The sequence below is a fragment of the Pseudorasbora parva genome, chromosome 21, assembly GCF_024679245.1.
Source record: "Pseudorasbora parva isolate DD20220531a chromosome 21, ASM2467924v1, whole genome shotgun sequence".
Classification (NCBI taxonomy): domain Eukaryota; kingdom Metazoa; phylum Chordata; class Actinopteri; order Cypriniformes; family Gobionidae; genus Pseudorasbora; species Pseudorasbora parva.
This window is the reverse complement of record NC_090192.1, coordinates 30,462,389-30,479,311: the sequence shown is the minus strand read 5'-3', so window position 1 is coordinate 30,479,311 and position 16,923 is coordinate 30,462,389. Positions and strand designations below refer to the sequence as shown.

The following is a 16,923-nucleotide window of genomic DNA, read 5'->3' as shown; positions in this document are numbered from 1 at the left end:
GTTACATGTATGTCAAAGTTGATGTCATGTTGTTTTGTAGTATTGCATTGCATTTGAAGCAGTTAATGATTTAAACAATGGTTAAATTAATAATTAATTCAACAGCATATAGCAAACATAACACTTTACTCATATGGAAACTATAATTCTATTCTTTAAGATATGTTGCTCAAAAAGGAAATAGATATATGTACACAGACATATGTTAATTTTTTATATTTCCTCAATTACATACATAAAGAAATATATTTTTGTGTTAGGACAGTTATCTGTACCAGAAGTGTGCAGTAGACACACCCACATTAATGATTTCAATGACTTATACTCTCCAAAAAGACCATAAATATTACAGATAACATCTGAAGTAAAATTAATCTATATACATATTTCCTAAAACTATTCCTGTGAGACTAAGACTCTGCAAATCGGCGATTTTAGATCAATATTTTGGCTGTAAATCAATGATGCCTCTGTCGGTAGGGAATAGTACTGGCCACTCAAATACTTTCGGTGGCTTCACCGCCTAAAGGCAGTTTAGAATGCAATGAGCAATCCAGGCATTATAAAGATCAGTGATTCACTTGGTTCACCTTTGTGTCCGCTCACAAATCTTAGAAGTTCCATCGCAAAACTTTTTGTGTTCCGTTAAGAAACTTGCCATCCTTTCGAAATTTACTCTAATGTTTCTCTGGGAACAAAAACCTGATTTTGTGAGCAAATGCAAAGCTGAATTTTCAGCATTACTCCAGTCTTCAGTGTCACATGATCCTTCAGAAATCGTTCTAATATATGTGCTCAAGAAACATTTATTATTATAATCAATATTGAAAACAGTTAATGTTTTTGTGGAAACCATGACATTTCTCTTCAGGATTCTTTCTTTTAAGAAAATAAAAGTATTAACTTTATGGGGAAATGGAGTCGGACAGTGGTTTGCAGAAGTCAAAGACTGGGCTAGCCAGTAAATCCAGAGCAAGTGCTCAAAGAGTTTTAAACCGTCAGTAGATGGTGATCTTCTTCTCTTGTGCTTCTGTCGCTTCTCACCGTTCCCAGACTTGCCTTTACTCACATTTTTGGGGACTTTAGAGGGGCACAGTGCTTGTCCATCCTATCCTCTCCCACTAGTCTATCTATGGCATGGGATAATTGCACCCATGGGTCCCTGAGAGACTTCACAGCAAGTTGCAGAAGTCTCTTCAGACAAACATACACACACTTGGTCACACATATGCCTGTTTTCGCATCGGCGCTGTCAGCCAACACAAACCTAATGAGGATAAACTTCTAGTTTTTAACCACAGTGAGGAGCGCTATTAATTACATCTCCACTGGTGGGACTACTGTGTGGCTCCCTGTTCATCACATCAACGCCGGGCAGAACGGGAGAGGAGCAGAGAGGAGAGGACAGGCTCTCTTAGAGACAACAAAGAGCGTGAGGAACAGATGTTCTCAAGACTCAGCAGTCAGGCTGCACCCAGAGTCCTCCACCAGTTTAACTGTTACCGTTTGCTATACAGTGTCCTTAGTAAACACAGACTCCGGTTTTTAACAAGCTGGGACCAACAATGTTTTTTCTCCTCTGTCCGCTGCCTGTAGCCTCCAGTAACAAGCTGCCAGTGTTTAACGCCACTCCCTTGCTGGCTGCTGTTAATTCAAAGGTATGCTGAAGTTTAACTGTGTGAGTCCGTGAGTCCAAGAGACGGCTGGTTAAAGAAAGCTGCGAGTCATTCATTAGTTTTGTTTTTTTATTCTAGCCGAGAGTGCTTACATCTAAACGCAGATTGAGGAGCAGTAGTTGTGGATAAAACACTAAATAACGACCAACCATTACCAAGCCTGTCGCTGCTCTCAGTATAACGATACTTTTTGATTGAATACCCTTGTTTTAAAAAAGTTTTAATAATCCCTTGTCACACACTAAATATATAAACTAAAGCTCATATAATGCAGTTAAATCATTTAGCACTTTATCCTTTAAGTTTTTAGCCTTGGAGAAATAAACTGAAAAATGTGAAAATCAAGAAAAAACTTCTAAGAAGTTTAGTCTTTACATTTTTCAATCACATTACATTGATCACATGCATCAGTATTTGCTAAGAAAAGCCTTTTTTTTGGGTAACACTTTAATTCTCACTATTAACTAGATGCTTATTAGCATGCATACTACTAGTATATTGGCTGTTTATTACTTTTAAAGCACATATTAATGCCTTTTCTGCATTACCTTATTCTACATACTTTGATCCTATCCAATACCTAAACTTTACAGATACCTTACTAACTATTAATAAGCTGTAATTAGGAGTTTATTGAGGCAAAAGTTGTAGTTAATAGTGAATGTGTTCCCCATTCTGAAGATTTTGTAATGGATTTTCTGGATGCTTAACAGAATCAAGGAATGATTATGAGACTTACATTTAAATCAATTCTTGCAAAAGGTTACACTGACTTAACTTTAGACTATAACTTTAGAGATTACATAAATTCAACAATTGGCCTTAGCTATACAGTACATCAATTGAACAAAATATTTAATGTTTTATTTTTTTATAAAATACCACTGCAAAATGGATAACGCGTACAGAATCTTCAACTACATATGGCTATATGAAAAACAATTGAAGTTTTAGAGTTAGTTCTAAGCTATATGTGTTTGATTGACTAAAAAGAACTAGTGACTGCATTAGTTGCACTGTATGTTTTTGACACACTCAAATTAAAAATACCCTAGTTTAGTCATACTAATGAACACTTATAGGCTATAACTACAGTATCTAAACTGGTTTTCCTCTGATGCATATAAGATCAATGTCCTTGTCATATTGAAACAGGATTTATGATTAGCTCTTCCTCTGAGACACAACCTGCTGCCATCTGGCTGAGGCCTGAGACTCACCCCGAACATTTGCCGGAGGTCTGGGTCACGGAAGCGGAAGGGAATGTTGGAGACGTGTAACCGTTTGGGCTGCTGCTTCTCCGAAGAGTCTGAGGGCTGGAGCTGAAGCTGCTGGGAGCCGTCTGTCTGTGCCACATCGTCCGCTTGCTGAAAGACAAAAACACAAGCACAGCTCTGTTAGTTCCTACCTCAAACGCTGTCATGGCCTGGTACAAGTGCAGTGGGCAACGGGTACGGGAGGTGAGGGGGTGGGTGAGCAGAGGGAGATCAGGGCATGCCGGTGGCATATTACAAATTCCCTCTGCTCTGCCAACATTTGTATGTGGCGGTGAAGATTAAGGAAGCTGTCAGGAAGTGTGGATACAGATTTCAAGGGGGAAAAAAACCTCTGACATGGGGAGACCAGAGAATGCATTTACTGAGCAGCCGCCTATAAAGACCTGAGGGAGAACGGGAGAGGGAGAGAGAAAGTAAGCGTAAAGATGGTGTGCTCATCTGTCCATCATGTGGAGGAAATGGTAGTGACACAGCTGTGCTTAAGGATGGACTGCTGTCCGTGACACACATTCATCTTTCACCTCACAAGCCCTGATGCTACAGCCTTCATCCCATTCTTACAATTTCTATCGCTGTTGCTGAGCTTCATAAGACCTGATCTGACCGGCCGTCACGCATGGTGTGCGAAAAAACCCTGAATATGCTTCATGCAGTGGCGTTTCTACTGAACATCCACCAATTAATTGTCAATAAGTGTCCAAGATGAGAGCAAAAATTCTTCCTCTTTTTTGGGGATAATATAATCAGAACACTGCATACAATCTACAATGCATTATTTATTATCAATATTAATTTCAGTATTGTGAATATTAATTTAATATATTTAATATCAAATATGATTCTATTATTTATATGAAATAATATTACAATATTATTATCATTTTTTGCATTTTCTGTGCAGATTTTAGAAAAAAAATATCGAACAAACACAATATCAGTGAAAACCTAAACTAAATTACTAAACCTAAATTTATAAGGGAATTATTACACTGTAAATTCAATCATAGCAAATATTATGAAACAATACAGAACAAAACACTATGAAATAATAAATCAATATCTATAAAGAACAATATTATCTAACAGAACGCTCTTGAGGGAGGATCCGGTGCATAACTGAATGAATAATTAATCCAAATGTGATGCAATGGCTGACCGACTTCTCTGCATTTAAAAGTTTGTCTTGTTTTTCACCCATTCTGTGCAGACATGTTCAATGAAGGAAAAAGCATGGTGAGCGCAGCACCCGAGCGGCAGCCCTTCATGTACATAATGAATTAGAAGAACATGGGAGCACAGATGAAGAGATGATGTCAGCTAAACTTCCCCCGGCTTAGCAGGATCAATGAGAGAGAAGTGCTGAAGGCAGCTACATTTGGCTGGGCCCACAGACAGCTGTATAGAGCAGACTATACAATGTAGCGCACGAGAGAGAGAGAGAGAGAGAGAGAGAGAGAGAGAGAGAGAGAGAGAGAGAGAGAGAGAGAGAGAGAGAGAGAGAGAGAGAGAGAGAGAGAGAGAGAGAGAGAGCGAAAGAAAGAAAGAAAGAAAGAAAGAAAGAAAGAAAGAAAGAAAGAAAGTAGGAAAGAAAGAAAGAAAATGTGCTGCTATGTGGTAGCTTCCTAAGTCTCTATGGCCACGTTCACACAGCAACAGAATGCAGTTTTCAGCCCTGTATTTGAGTTCTTAAAACGGCTACGTTCACACACAGTTCACTTATTTATAGTGACAAACACACTCTATAACAGAAGTGACAAACACACTCTATAACATAACTCACACCTATACATTTTCATGACCTGCAACTCCATTTTCTGAAAACCTGCGGTGTCAACAAAAAGAAAAAAAAGTTGCTGCTTAAATTTAAGTACAATCAACTTGGATGTTTGAGCCATTTCAACTTCAACTACATTAAACTGACATAAAACAATTGTTAAATCTTTTATACTAATTTTTTTTTAATTGCTTAACTTTTGACAAAGCATGAACAGTGTTATAAAGTTGAACAATGCCAGCGATCGCACAAGCTTTGAAATATATTTGAACAATGTTGTAAGTTATAAAACATACAGTATGTTGTCATAACTTACAGATCATATAATTTTTTACATTGTAGTTGTCTTCACCCACACTGTAAAAAATATTGTTGGTTTTACTTAAAAAAGTAAGTAACCTTGCTTTAAAATGTTGAGGTTATTGAAATTAAAAATTTGAGTTGAAACAATGAAGGAAATTGGTGTAATAAATAGAAACTTAAAATATTGATGTATCCGAACCACATAACAAATTTGATAAATCATGAATATAGTACAATTTGTCATTTATCACTGCGTTTTCACAAACAAAATACACATAATGACCCAATATGCTTACAAAATCGTTTAAAGTCCCACTGAACCAGAAGTAGCGAGTGAGTTTTCTTCAGTGCTGTGACATATTTCTAAGTGAAACGGAATATTAAACAGTGGGCAGGATTTGACTTGGAGAGGCGCTCCTCCTCTCCATCTTGCGCTCATAGCAGACGAACTGTAGAGGGGAGGGGTTACGCATTTTAAATGTCAAGCCGTCAAATGAGAAGGAACGCCGTTTCCAGACTGGAAGTAACTTTTCAGATTTTGATTAAAGATTACTAAGGCAAACAATTTTTTTTCTGTGTATTAACTTGCACGGATTAATTGTTCACCCTAAGACCTGACAAAGTAAATAACATGGATTTTGATTTCATGAGGACTTTAATAATATTTGAATAAAGGTTGTCGATTCTCAAAAATGTTCATTTTATTAACTCAAATTTTTAATTTCAATGAACTCAAAATTTTAAGGCAACCAGGTAACTTATTTTTGAAATGATTTTTTTTACAGTGCAGATATAAAAGATTGTGTCGATTATTGGACGGATTGATTTGAAGGATGAACTTGTGGCTCTATTGGACTCTTGTCATGTCAAAAGTGAGGGTAAGTTACTGGTGAGAATACAAGCTCCGTTGCACAGTATTCGAGATGCTACAGTAAGTTGCAAAGGTTGACAAAAAACTGACAGTGAGCCAATTAGAAATGATTGGGGTCCAACAGGTTGAGTCAATAGGATATTTTTTCCTTTTACATAATCTGCCAGGTGAAAATGAGTCTGAAAAAAGTCACTCAGAAAAGTAAAGCTGCATGATTTGAGGCATCGTGTCCTCAGCACAAACAGTAATGAAAACAATAATAACAAGCAGCCATTATCGGGGCCAAGCGCAAAGAAGAAGACAAGACATGCCAGCATGGCTGGAAGTCTCAAGCCAACTGCAACAATGAGCCATTAAGGACCTATTAAGTTGATTTTAGGCAAAATAGCAGTCAAATTTTAAATACAGTCAATAATAATGGTTTAATGGTTTATCACTTTCGACCAATAGGTGTCACTGTTACGAAACTGATGTGGTTTAGTCAGATTGAGATGACAATGACACATGCAAAGTTTGGTGTCAATATGTCAAAGCATTGCAGAGATACAGCCTCAAGAGTAATTTTTGCATCATGGCTCAACTCTGTTGCAGTGGTATATGAAAACTGTTTTGTCTATCAATCCGAAATCCATAACTATTTGTCAGCATGGTCTGAAGACGATACGGATCAATTTTGGTGAAAATCGGACAAACGGTCTAGGATGAGTTTGAAAAAGTAGGTTTTTAACAAATAACAAGACGGAGGACAGATAGGTTTGCAAAATATGGCACAATTGGTATCCATGTTCTCGGCATGAGCCATTGACTGTATTATGACCAGTTTCATTACAATGGGTTAATTTAATCAAAAGTTATTCGCATTTCTGTACATTTTATTACAACTTTTGACCACAAGGTGGCGCTACCCCGAAACTTTTTGAGTATCTTCAGGACATGGAGCGGAAGACACATACCGAGTTTTGTAACGATACGCTAATGCATTCTTAAATTATAGCATTAGCATTTTAAACCATAATACTGCATTGAAGTCAATGGGAATTTCATGTTTTGTTTTATTATAGCGCCACCAAGAGGCACAATCCCACCAATTTTTTTATGTGTCCTCATAGTGAGCCCATACATATGTGTGTCAAGTTTGGTGAAAATATCTCATTTTGTTTTGGAGTTATAGACATTTATATGAAAAAACACGTAAAAAAGGACTGACACCTGACTTTGATTGGATTTTACTACCCCTTACTATCAATATTTTGAGATTTGGGCATTAGCGTATAGCTATCGACCTATGTTTCCGAACTTCTGAGGCTGGTTTCGTCTCGATCGGACTAGCGGTTTCGAAGATATCAGCAAATGTTTTTTAAGCACTAAATTACAACTCTGCGCAAACCATATGCCGAAACCTGGCAAGTCTGGTATCGTTGGAGTCGGCAAGGATTCAGGAGACCAAAAAACACACTCCCATCAAAATATGTCAACCACACCCAAAGTTATAAGCGTTTGAAAAAAAAAATTCTCCACTAGGTGGCGCTGTTTCGAAACTTCTCAGGCTACTTCAGGGCATCGTGGTGATGACCCATACCAAGTTTCGTAACAATCCGTTCATGCGTTCATAAAATACAGCATTTTTGCACATAATTCAAAATGGCCGACATCCAAAATGGCCGACATGGTAAAATTGGATATCAGTCGACTCGGCATGACGCCCTGAATCTAATGAGACCAATTTTATGATTTTTGGATAAACGGTTCAGAAGTTATAAGCCAAAATATGCATTTTTCGTATCTCCGGACCAGTAGGTGGCGCTGCGCCGAAACGCTGCATGTTGCTTCAGGTCATGCTTGTGATGACATGTACCAAGGTTGGTTTGAATACGATAAAGCGTTGCGGAGATATAGCCTTTAGTGTGTTTTTGCAACCTCCACGTAAAATTTGTTTGTGTGTTTATTGAAAACGATTGGACGAATCAACTTGAATTCCATAACTTTTTGTCAACATGCTCTGAAGATGATCTGTTTCAATTTTCGTGAAAATCGGAGCAACGGCCTAGGAGGAGTTTGAAAAAGTAGGTTTTTCAGAAAATTCAAAATGGCGGGAAAATTTGCATACCGGAAAATGACATCATAGGGTGAAATCGAATCGGCTTGAGCCAAGGAATCCGATGAAAAAAGAATTTTGTTTCTAGCCCTTAGGGGTCAAAAGTTATAAGCATAAATATGAGTGAAACTTTGGACAGGTGGTGGCGCTAGAGGGATTGAGTTAGAGGCACCAAATTTGCTATAGTGACAGCTCAGACTGGCCTCTATGAGTGTGCCAAATTTCACAACTTTTTACCATACGGTTCTATGGGCTGCCAGAGACTCCTATGGCGGAAAAAGAAGAAGAAGAAGCAGAATAATAATAGGAACACTAACGATTTCAATAGGTGCCTCCGCACCTTCGGTGCTTGGCCCCTAATAAAACTCCTGACCCTTAGTATAAAATAAAATAAAATGTACTTTAAAAATACTTTAAATACTCCAAACATGGAGTATGACGCTAGATATGGTGAAATGGCTAATGTTTTAGATCCCATAAAGCCTAATACAGGCTAAAAGAATAGGCCAACTCAAATTATTTATGAGAATTAATTTAATTTATGAGACTGATGCATCAAAACTTCCTCACACATGATTTCAGGGGATCTTTTTTTGATTTCAGGGGAGATTTCATTTGCTTTGGCAATCTTTTTTGCTAGTTTTCAGATTTAACTGTACATTTCTAAGCTTGTTTTTATTGTATTTCACGTACATAGTTAATTATAATAAGTGGGCAGGACAAGTTCCCCCTCATTAAGCACAAAACACACAAGAGATATGAATCATGGAAGACGGCAATATATCACGCATTAGGTAATGAAGATATAATGAGATATCTATCACTCCATCCCTTTTCTCTTGCACCCTGACAGAGAAAAATAGAGGGAAAAGGTGAAGTAAATGCAATTATGTAGACACAGCTAAGAACATAATACCAACTCAAATGCAAAAGATTTGGACCTGCAAGGCGTTCATTTTTCCACTCATTACTGAGAGAAGGTGAAAAATGGCATGATAAAATATCAGCTGAAATGAGATTTTAAAGTTTAACTCGCTGAACAAAATCATTATTGCAGAGGACATATGTCTTTACAGGGGAAATTACACCAGTAACATGACAGAAGTGACTTTACATCTCTATGGGTCTCACTGATTCATCTTTTTTGCAATGAACAGAAATAAATAAATAAATAAAACAAGTAGACAAACACCTCTGCATCATTCTGCTTATCTAATATTTATTCAAGCAACCTTATTAAAAGAAAAAAATATTTTTACTTTACAGTAGTAACAACATGACTTGCTCCACCAAAGGTATTTTTTAATGGAAAACTAAGACTAAAGCACAAAGCTAACAGTATTTAACATCTTCTGGGCCCCATTCTTGCTCCAAAGAGTCCTCACACAGTCCATCACAGTACAGAGCCAGACAGCAGGGCTGGATTATGGTGGTCCAACACAAACTATTGCCCTTTAAAGACACAGGAGCTGCCATTGTGGCTTAAAGGGATAGTTCAGCCAAAAATGAAAACTGTCACCATTTAATCACCCGCAAGACCTGTTTGATATTTTTCTGTAGGACACAAAATATATTGTTTTTGTTTTGAAAAATGTCCAGTTCATACAATGCCATACAAAGCATTATTCCCCCATACAATGAAAGTCAATGGAGTCCACTGTTGTTTTAGAGCCCATTGATTTTCATTGTATGGATAAAAACTGTTCAAATGTTGTGCTTTACGTCATATAGGTTTTGTAATGACACAAGGGTAAGTAAATGATGACAGAATTTTTTTGTTTGTTGTTGGTGTACCATCACTTTAAATTGGCCAGACTGATCTTTTTACTTATTTTGTGATTAAATTTAGTTCCAACAACCAGCCAACTGGTCCCGTTGCTCCTTATCAATGATTACTAAATGATGTTCTTAAATGTTGCTAAACCTACACCACACAACATGTCACATGGTCAGTCAGTCTTATTTGGGAATGATGAAGGTAAGTTTGAACTCTTGCTACAGGTTATACAGTATAACAGCAGTGAAACCTGTGAACCATTAAATGTCGAGGGTCACCAACTCCTGCTTTTTCCATCTGACAACTTCCTCATCTTCTCTAATGCACAGACTCTCCCAATGGGCTCTCCAGGGTCTCCGTGAGAGGACACCGTGTTTACCAGCACATTGGCACTATCAATCATTGCAACTATTTAGACAGTCAAGCCCTGTTAAGATAAAGCACACGGGTCGGTTCTGGATCCACACAGCCTGTCGTCCTGCCCCTTGTGTATGCCGCCTGAGGTCGGCGAGCAGTGGAGGCCCGTAGCCCCTGCCTGATGGTGGTAGATGGAAAGCCGAGCAGATGGATGGGCAAGCGGAGGTGCAATTACCCCCTGGTGCCCTCGCTCCCTGGGCTGCACCTCTTCCCGCTCCCTCATCCTCATCCATCAAGCCGGTGCCATCGGTCATTCACATGCTCTGTCTGCAGTCGCTCTGGAGAGAGCCGAGCTATCTATCATGTCTAACAGGTGAGCGGTGCGAAGGCGCGGACTCGCCCATTACCGACCGGCGGAGCGTGGCCTCTGAGAGCCTCCAATTCCTCGCTCTGCCCAACGAAGTGCTGGAGAGAAGGATGAGGGCTTTGATTTGCTTACTTTATGGAAACACGTATTGACTAGGTCTTCTCAGATGTAAGGCATCATGTAGCAACGCAGAGCGGCGAGTAACGCGCAGTGATAAAAATGAAGAGAAATCGACGGGCTACTTCACATTCATCTTGCATGCTTTGCATAAAAACAGGACAATTGTTCTGCCACAACAAGTGCTTTATAAAACACACAGTCCGGCACGCTCGCTCTCGACTAGAATGATATAATCTCTCTGGCTTCATTCAGAGCACTTCTCCTGCTCTTGAGCATTGCGGCTTGAAGAGCTCTTCTCTGGAGGAGTTGACACCAGGCCAGGAGAGGGAAAGGAGAGGTACGCTTTCGAGACTCCGCACTCCAGGTTTGGATCTAATTATCTCATCGTCACCGCTAAGCAGCCATCTACAGGGGGTTCGTCTGCGCAATTTGGCTTTTAATTTGTGTTAATTGCATGTTAATTATATTGCAGCTAGCATTGGCTGCATCTGTCTCTTTCAGAGACAAGGTTTCAGAGGGCTTTGCTCTCCTAAGTTCCACAGACGAGGTGAAAAGTAATTAAAAGTGTTCACCGTTCAAGGCAGAGGCAAACTCCCTGCTCATTTGGGTTGCCAGGTCGTTTTCTGGAGGATGTCGCGAGATGTTTAGGTGGAGGATTTGATGTCTTTCTTGTATGTGTACATGGACTATAACCCTCTCTCCAGCACTCCACTTACCAGGAGAATAATGGGGAGGACCTAAGTAACCTGCATTAGGGTCTCAGAATGTGGGTCCTGCCAAAAAAGCTAATAGTAAATCCATACGAGAGGATTTTATGGTCAGCTAAGAAAAGCTTCCCAAATGAACCCCAAGTAGGTATATTAGCTCCTCTAAAGGTTTATGACAGCCAATTACTACAACTGAAGTCAGGATTGTTACACAACGTTCCAGTTGCCATGGGATTAAGTATGCCAAATGGTTTGCTGAATGACAAATGTGGACTATTTATCGCTCTAACATACTTTGTCCAGGACTTTTTTAGTGAACATGCACCATTTCAAGTTTCAATAGATTGTTCCCACATGCATCCTGAAAACAAACGCTTATTGTGTGAACTAAAAAAAAAGAGATTTTTGGTGCTACAGAAAAATTAAACAAAACATTTTTAGGGTTGTCAATATTACCCATCAAAATAAATATTTTCTATATCATCAATCATAATTTATATATAAATTATATAAATATATATACAGTATATACATGCAAATATGTCATTTTTTCTTCAAAGTTGATGTTTTAGAAGCAGGAACAATTGGCAAGCGTAAGATTTAAGCAAGTTTGACAAGGGCCAAATTGTGATGGCTAGACGACTCAGAGCATCTCCAAATCTGCAGCTCTTGTGGGATGTTCCCGGTCTGCAGTGGTCAGTGTCTATCAAAAGTGGTTCAAGGAAGGAACAGTGGAGAACCAGCGACAGGGTCATGGGTGGCCAAGGCTCATTGATGCACGTGGGGAGAGAAGGCTGGCCTGTGTTGTCTGATCAAACAGACGTGCTACTGTAGCTCAAATTGCTCAAGAAGTTAATGCTGGTTCTGATAGAAAGGTGTCAGAATACAGTGCATTGCAGTTTGTTGTGTATTGGGCTGCATAGCCACAGACATGCTGACCCCTGTTCATCACTGAATGTGTAATGTTCTACTGGGAAACCTTGAGTCCTGCCATCCATAAGGATGTTACTTTAACATGTACCACGTACCAAAGCATTGTTGCAGAACATGCACAACCTTTAATGGAAACGATATTCCCTGGGGCTGTGGCCTCTTTCGGCTGGATAATGTGCCCTGCCACAAAGCAAAAATGATTCAGGAATAGTTTGAGGAGCACGAGTCTGAGGTGTTGACTTGGCCTCCAAATTCCCCAGATCTCAATCCAATCGAGCATCTGTGGGATGTGCTGAACAAACAAGTCGGATCTATGGAGGCCCCATCTCGCAATTTACAGGAATTAAAGGATCTGCTGCTAACATTTTGGTGCCATGTACCACAGCACACCTTTAGGGGTCTAGTGGAGTCCATGCCTTGATGGGTCAGGGCTGTTTTGGCAGCAAAAGGGGTACCAACACAATATATCATAATGGTCATAATATTATGCCTAATCTGTGTATATTCATAATAATTATACAGAGTAGACACACATATACTGTATTATGTAAGACCAAACTTTTACTTTGAATGCAAATCAAAATTAATTCATTTGACAGCACTAGTGTATATATATAAATTAAATATCCATTGCTTTAGTAAAATGACAGTATAAAAGCCATTTATACAATTTTAGAAGCAACGTCATTTTAAAAATGCCACACCAAATAATTCATACATAAAAAATATACAGCTGCCATTACATAATGATCGTTCAAATGGAGATAATCAATCTTCTCATTTGAGACTTCCCAAATGCTGGAGTACAATCATTCCATGCAGCCGGCGTGCTTCTTGTTTCCATTCCTGTTGTAAAGGAGCAACTTCCCTGCACTTCACGTTCCTCAAGGAATGGAGCAGCCAAGCAGCACCAAGAAATAATTGCCTGAACATTATCATACACCACCACATTGGACCTCACACCCAAACCCCTTCCCTACCGCAACGTCACAGAAGGCTTGTGTTTGCACGCGTTCGTGTGTTTGTATGTGCGGTTGGGAGGGGAATGAGTCCTGCTAAATCGTTTCTATTGCCGCACTCATTCAGTGTTATCTGCAAATCACTTTCAAAGTGCTCAGCTCAGCACTTCCCCCTTCAGAATGCCCCTACAACCACATAATTGAAACTATCTGATTGGAAAGCTGCCAAGCAGGTAGATTACATCCGATTAGGGCCAAACCAGCGCTTCACTTAAAGGGATTAGCTTGAGCCGCTTTATATTTTTTTTGTTCTTCCACACTTCTGCTACCCTCCCCTCCGATTCCATCATCCCTCCCTCCCACTGAGATGCGAATACAAACCGTCACCTGCCATCTAGAAAGGAGACACTGGCCTTTCAGTATTGCGCAAAGCTCTAATTAATTAGACGAGGTAATCTGACTCGTAACAAGTTTAGCCGGTAACAAATATGGAGACTTAAAGAGCGCACAGACCTGCAGTACTATTATCAATGGCACAGTAAAAACTACTCAGGGAAGGCCGCCAAGAATAAGTGCAGGAAATAATGGCATTCCCTTAATAACATAACATCACGCTCCTTTGAGCAGTACGGCTGTGTTTGAACGAGTTGCAAATCACAGTTTAGACAATCCCACCCAAGGCAATATGACAGTCGTAGTGGAAAACGGTTAGCACGTACCCTAAAGAGAGGTAAGTAGTCTTTTATCGCCGAGTTACCAAGCATCTAGAGTCTGTGCTGTTGTGATAATGTGAACTGATATGTGATCTGATGTGATTACAGTCCACTCTCTGAGGTGTAGTGTTCCTTCTTTGCTAATGATCCTCCACAGGGAGAGAGAAAAGAGGGAGAAAGGAAGAATTTCCCTGGTGGGTTCGGCCAGAATGACAGTTTAAGTACATCCTCCAATCGAGCTGTAGATTAGCCCAGCCAGAGCTCAGGTGCCTTTACGTGGCCTGTCAGCATCGCTTCTCTGTGACCTGCTGAGCGTGGGATTATATCTACTTCCTTTAAACCACACCACCACAGAGCTTTACACATATCCCAATCAGAAAGAGCAAAAGATTACATTTTTCATCTGTTCTCCCCCCCCTAAGGCCAGGAAGACCTTATACTTCTTTTTGCATTGAAGAAAAGTTTCATGCTCTTTAATATCTCTTTCCCACCCTTCTCTTATGCCCTTTCTCTGGCTGTGTCACATTTCACTTCCTAGTTAACTATGATGTGAATTAGGCCAAATTTGGGGTCTATCCTCAAAAAAAGGTGTTTATCAACAACATTGACATACACTTTATTGCCAAAAGTATTGGGACATCCCTCCAAATCACTGAATTCAGGTGTTTCAATCACTCCCATGGCCACAGGTGTATAAAATCAAACACCTAGGAATGCAGACTGCTTCTACAAATATTTTTGAAAGAATGCGTCTCTCTCAGGAGCTCAGCCCAGAATGCAGTGGTATAAAGCACGCCACCACTGGACTTTACAGCAGAGTAGACGTGTTCTCTGGAGTGACAAATCATGCTTCTCTGGCTGGCAACCCTAAGGAGGAGTCTGGGTTTGGCGGTAGAACGGTACTTGCCTGGCTGCTTTGTGCCAAGTGTAAAGTTTGGTGGAGGGTGATTATGGTGTGGGGTTGTTTTTCAGGGGTTGGGCTTGCCCCCTTAGATCCAATGAAAGGAACTCTTAATGCTTCAACATGGCAAGATTTTTTGGTCAATTTCATGCTCCCAGCGTTGTGGGAACAGTTTAGGGATGACTGCTTCCGGTTTCAACATGACTACATGACATCAGTGCACAAAGCAAGGTCCATAAAGACATGGATGAGCGAGTTTGGTCTGGAGGAACTTGACTGGTCAGCACAGAGTCCTGACCCAATAAAACACCTTTGGGATGAATTAAAGCGGAGACTGTGAGCCAGGCATTCTCATCCAATATCAGTTCCTGACCTCACAAATATTCTTCTAGACGAAAATGGTCAAAAATGCCTATAAACACACCCCTAAAACTTGTGGAAAGCCTTCTCAGAAGAGTTGAAGCTGTTATAGCTGCAAAGGGTGGGCCAAATCCATATTAAACCCTACTGATTAAGAATGGGATATCATTAAAATTCATGTGCAAGTAAAGGCAGGCATCCCAAGACTTATGGCAATATAGTGTTTAATCAATATAGCTAACATTAAATACCTTGTTAATGTAAGAAATACAATAGTTTAGCAAAAATAATGACAATCCTTACCTAAACAAATTTAGGACACTTTGTCCAATTTCCGACAACATTTCAGGTGAATATAGTGACTAGCCGATGCTCAAATCTTGTATTTTACAAGGCCCACAATATAGGGGTCTTGTAAAGGATGAGTGTCAAGCCCTGGAACCAGCCCTTTATATAAAATCTAATAAAGTCTAAGTGCTAAAATAAAAAATTAAAATGACTCACAGGGAATCATCTGTCCGTCTTTTTTTCCTGCATTTCCTCCAAGTGTAAGTGTATGTGTTAATCAAAGGCCTATAGGAACCAAGAACGGGTAGCACAAACAGGCAATACATAACTTACCCACGGGACCGGGTATAAGGACAGTCTCTACTCTCAGAGTTTCTTTTATTTCATCATGTGCATGTCATATGCTCAGATAGAGCACTTGGACAGCACTCGTTAAGTGGTCCATTGAGACGTTTGTGATATTGTTAGCCATGGTAAATGGCTCCATGGGGTTTAAGATATGGAGCCGTGTGATAGCCATGGCTTAATGCTTGATAAAATGGACAGAGAAAGAAAAAATAACAAAATGGAGAAGGACGGTTTTCCTCTAAATGTTATTTTGTCTGTCCTTTTATCTTTTTAGTTCTTTTCATTCTGAACTCTTCTATTTCCTAGCCCTAACTTTTCTTTATCTCAGTGTGTCTGAATGCAGCAATGTTAAAAATGGGATGTTTGAGTCTGATTATGACTTTCTTGCATTTATTTATTTTTTTGGTCTCAGTGGATTTTTGCATATTTGTGAAATAACAGTTTTTTTTGCATCAACATCTTATAATAAATAAGATGAATGCATTGTGATTTTGTTCCTCGTATGACTGGAATAGAAAAAAAAAAAACCTAAAAGGCTTCCTAAATAAACACCTAATGGTACTTTTCCAATTGAGGTACATTTCTTTGGAAGACATGCAAGTTGCAACAATCTTGATCTGATCACCAACAAATTATTGTTCTTACAATTTGACTAAACAAAGTATTAAGTTTAAGCTCCTAATTAAAAAAAAAGTTTTCGGCTAACCAGGGTTAATATTGTTAACTAAAAATATTAAAAATATTGACATAAACAGCTTTTACTTGTGGTCTCCCCCAAAGCTCTATTATTGGCCCAATTTTATTCTTGTATTTGCTTCTTTCGAGGTTGAATTTTAAAAACATGGTATCTCTTTTCATTGTTATGCTGACAATACCCAAATCTATCTGCCCCTGGGATCTAATAAGAGCAGTTTGGATAGTCTGTTGGCTTGTCTCACTGATAAATCAAAAATATTGCCGGTAAGTAATCGAAATAAGTACTAAAATTACTAATTGGAAATAAATAAAAACTAAACATTTAAATTAACCCTAAACAGTAAACTAACACAATAATAATAATAAAACTAATACAAATGTTAATAGCCCATCACAAATTA

General features: G+C 39.2%; 1 protein-coding gene across 5 annotated transcripts in view; it reads right to left on the bottom strand.

The window, feature by feature from the left end:
* The window catches only part of rbfox3a (RNA binding fox-1 homolog 3a), a 526,601-nt gene that overhangs the window by 45,828 nt on the left and 463,850 nt on the right, over positions 1-16,923 (bottom strand). For all 5 annotated transcript variants that reach the window (XM_067430370.1, XM_067430367.1, XM_067430369.1 and 2 more), the window contains one exon: positions 2,897-3,043. In XM_067430370.1, coding sequence (XP_067286471.1) covers positions 2,897-3,043 — 147 coding nt within the window. The remainder of the gene's footprint in view (positions 1-2,896; positions 3,044-16,923) is intronic.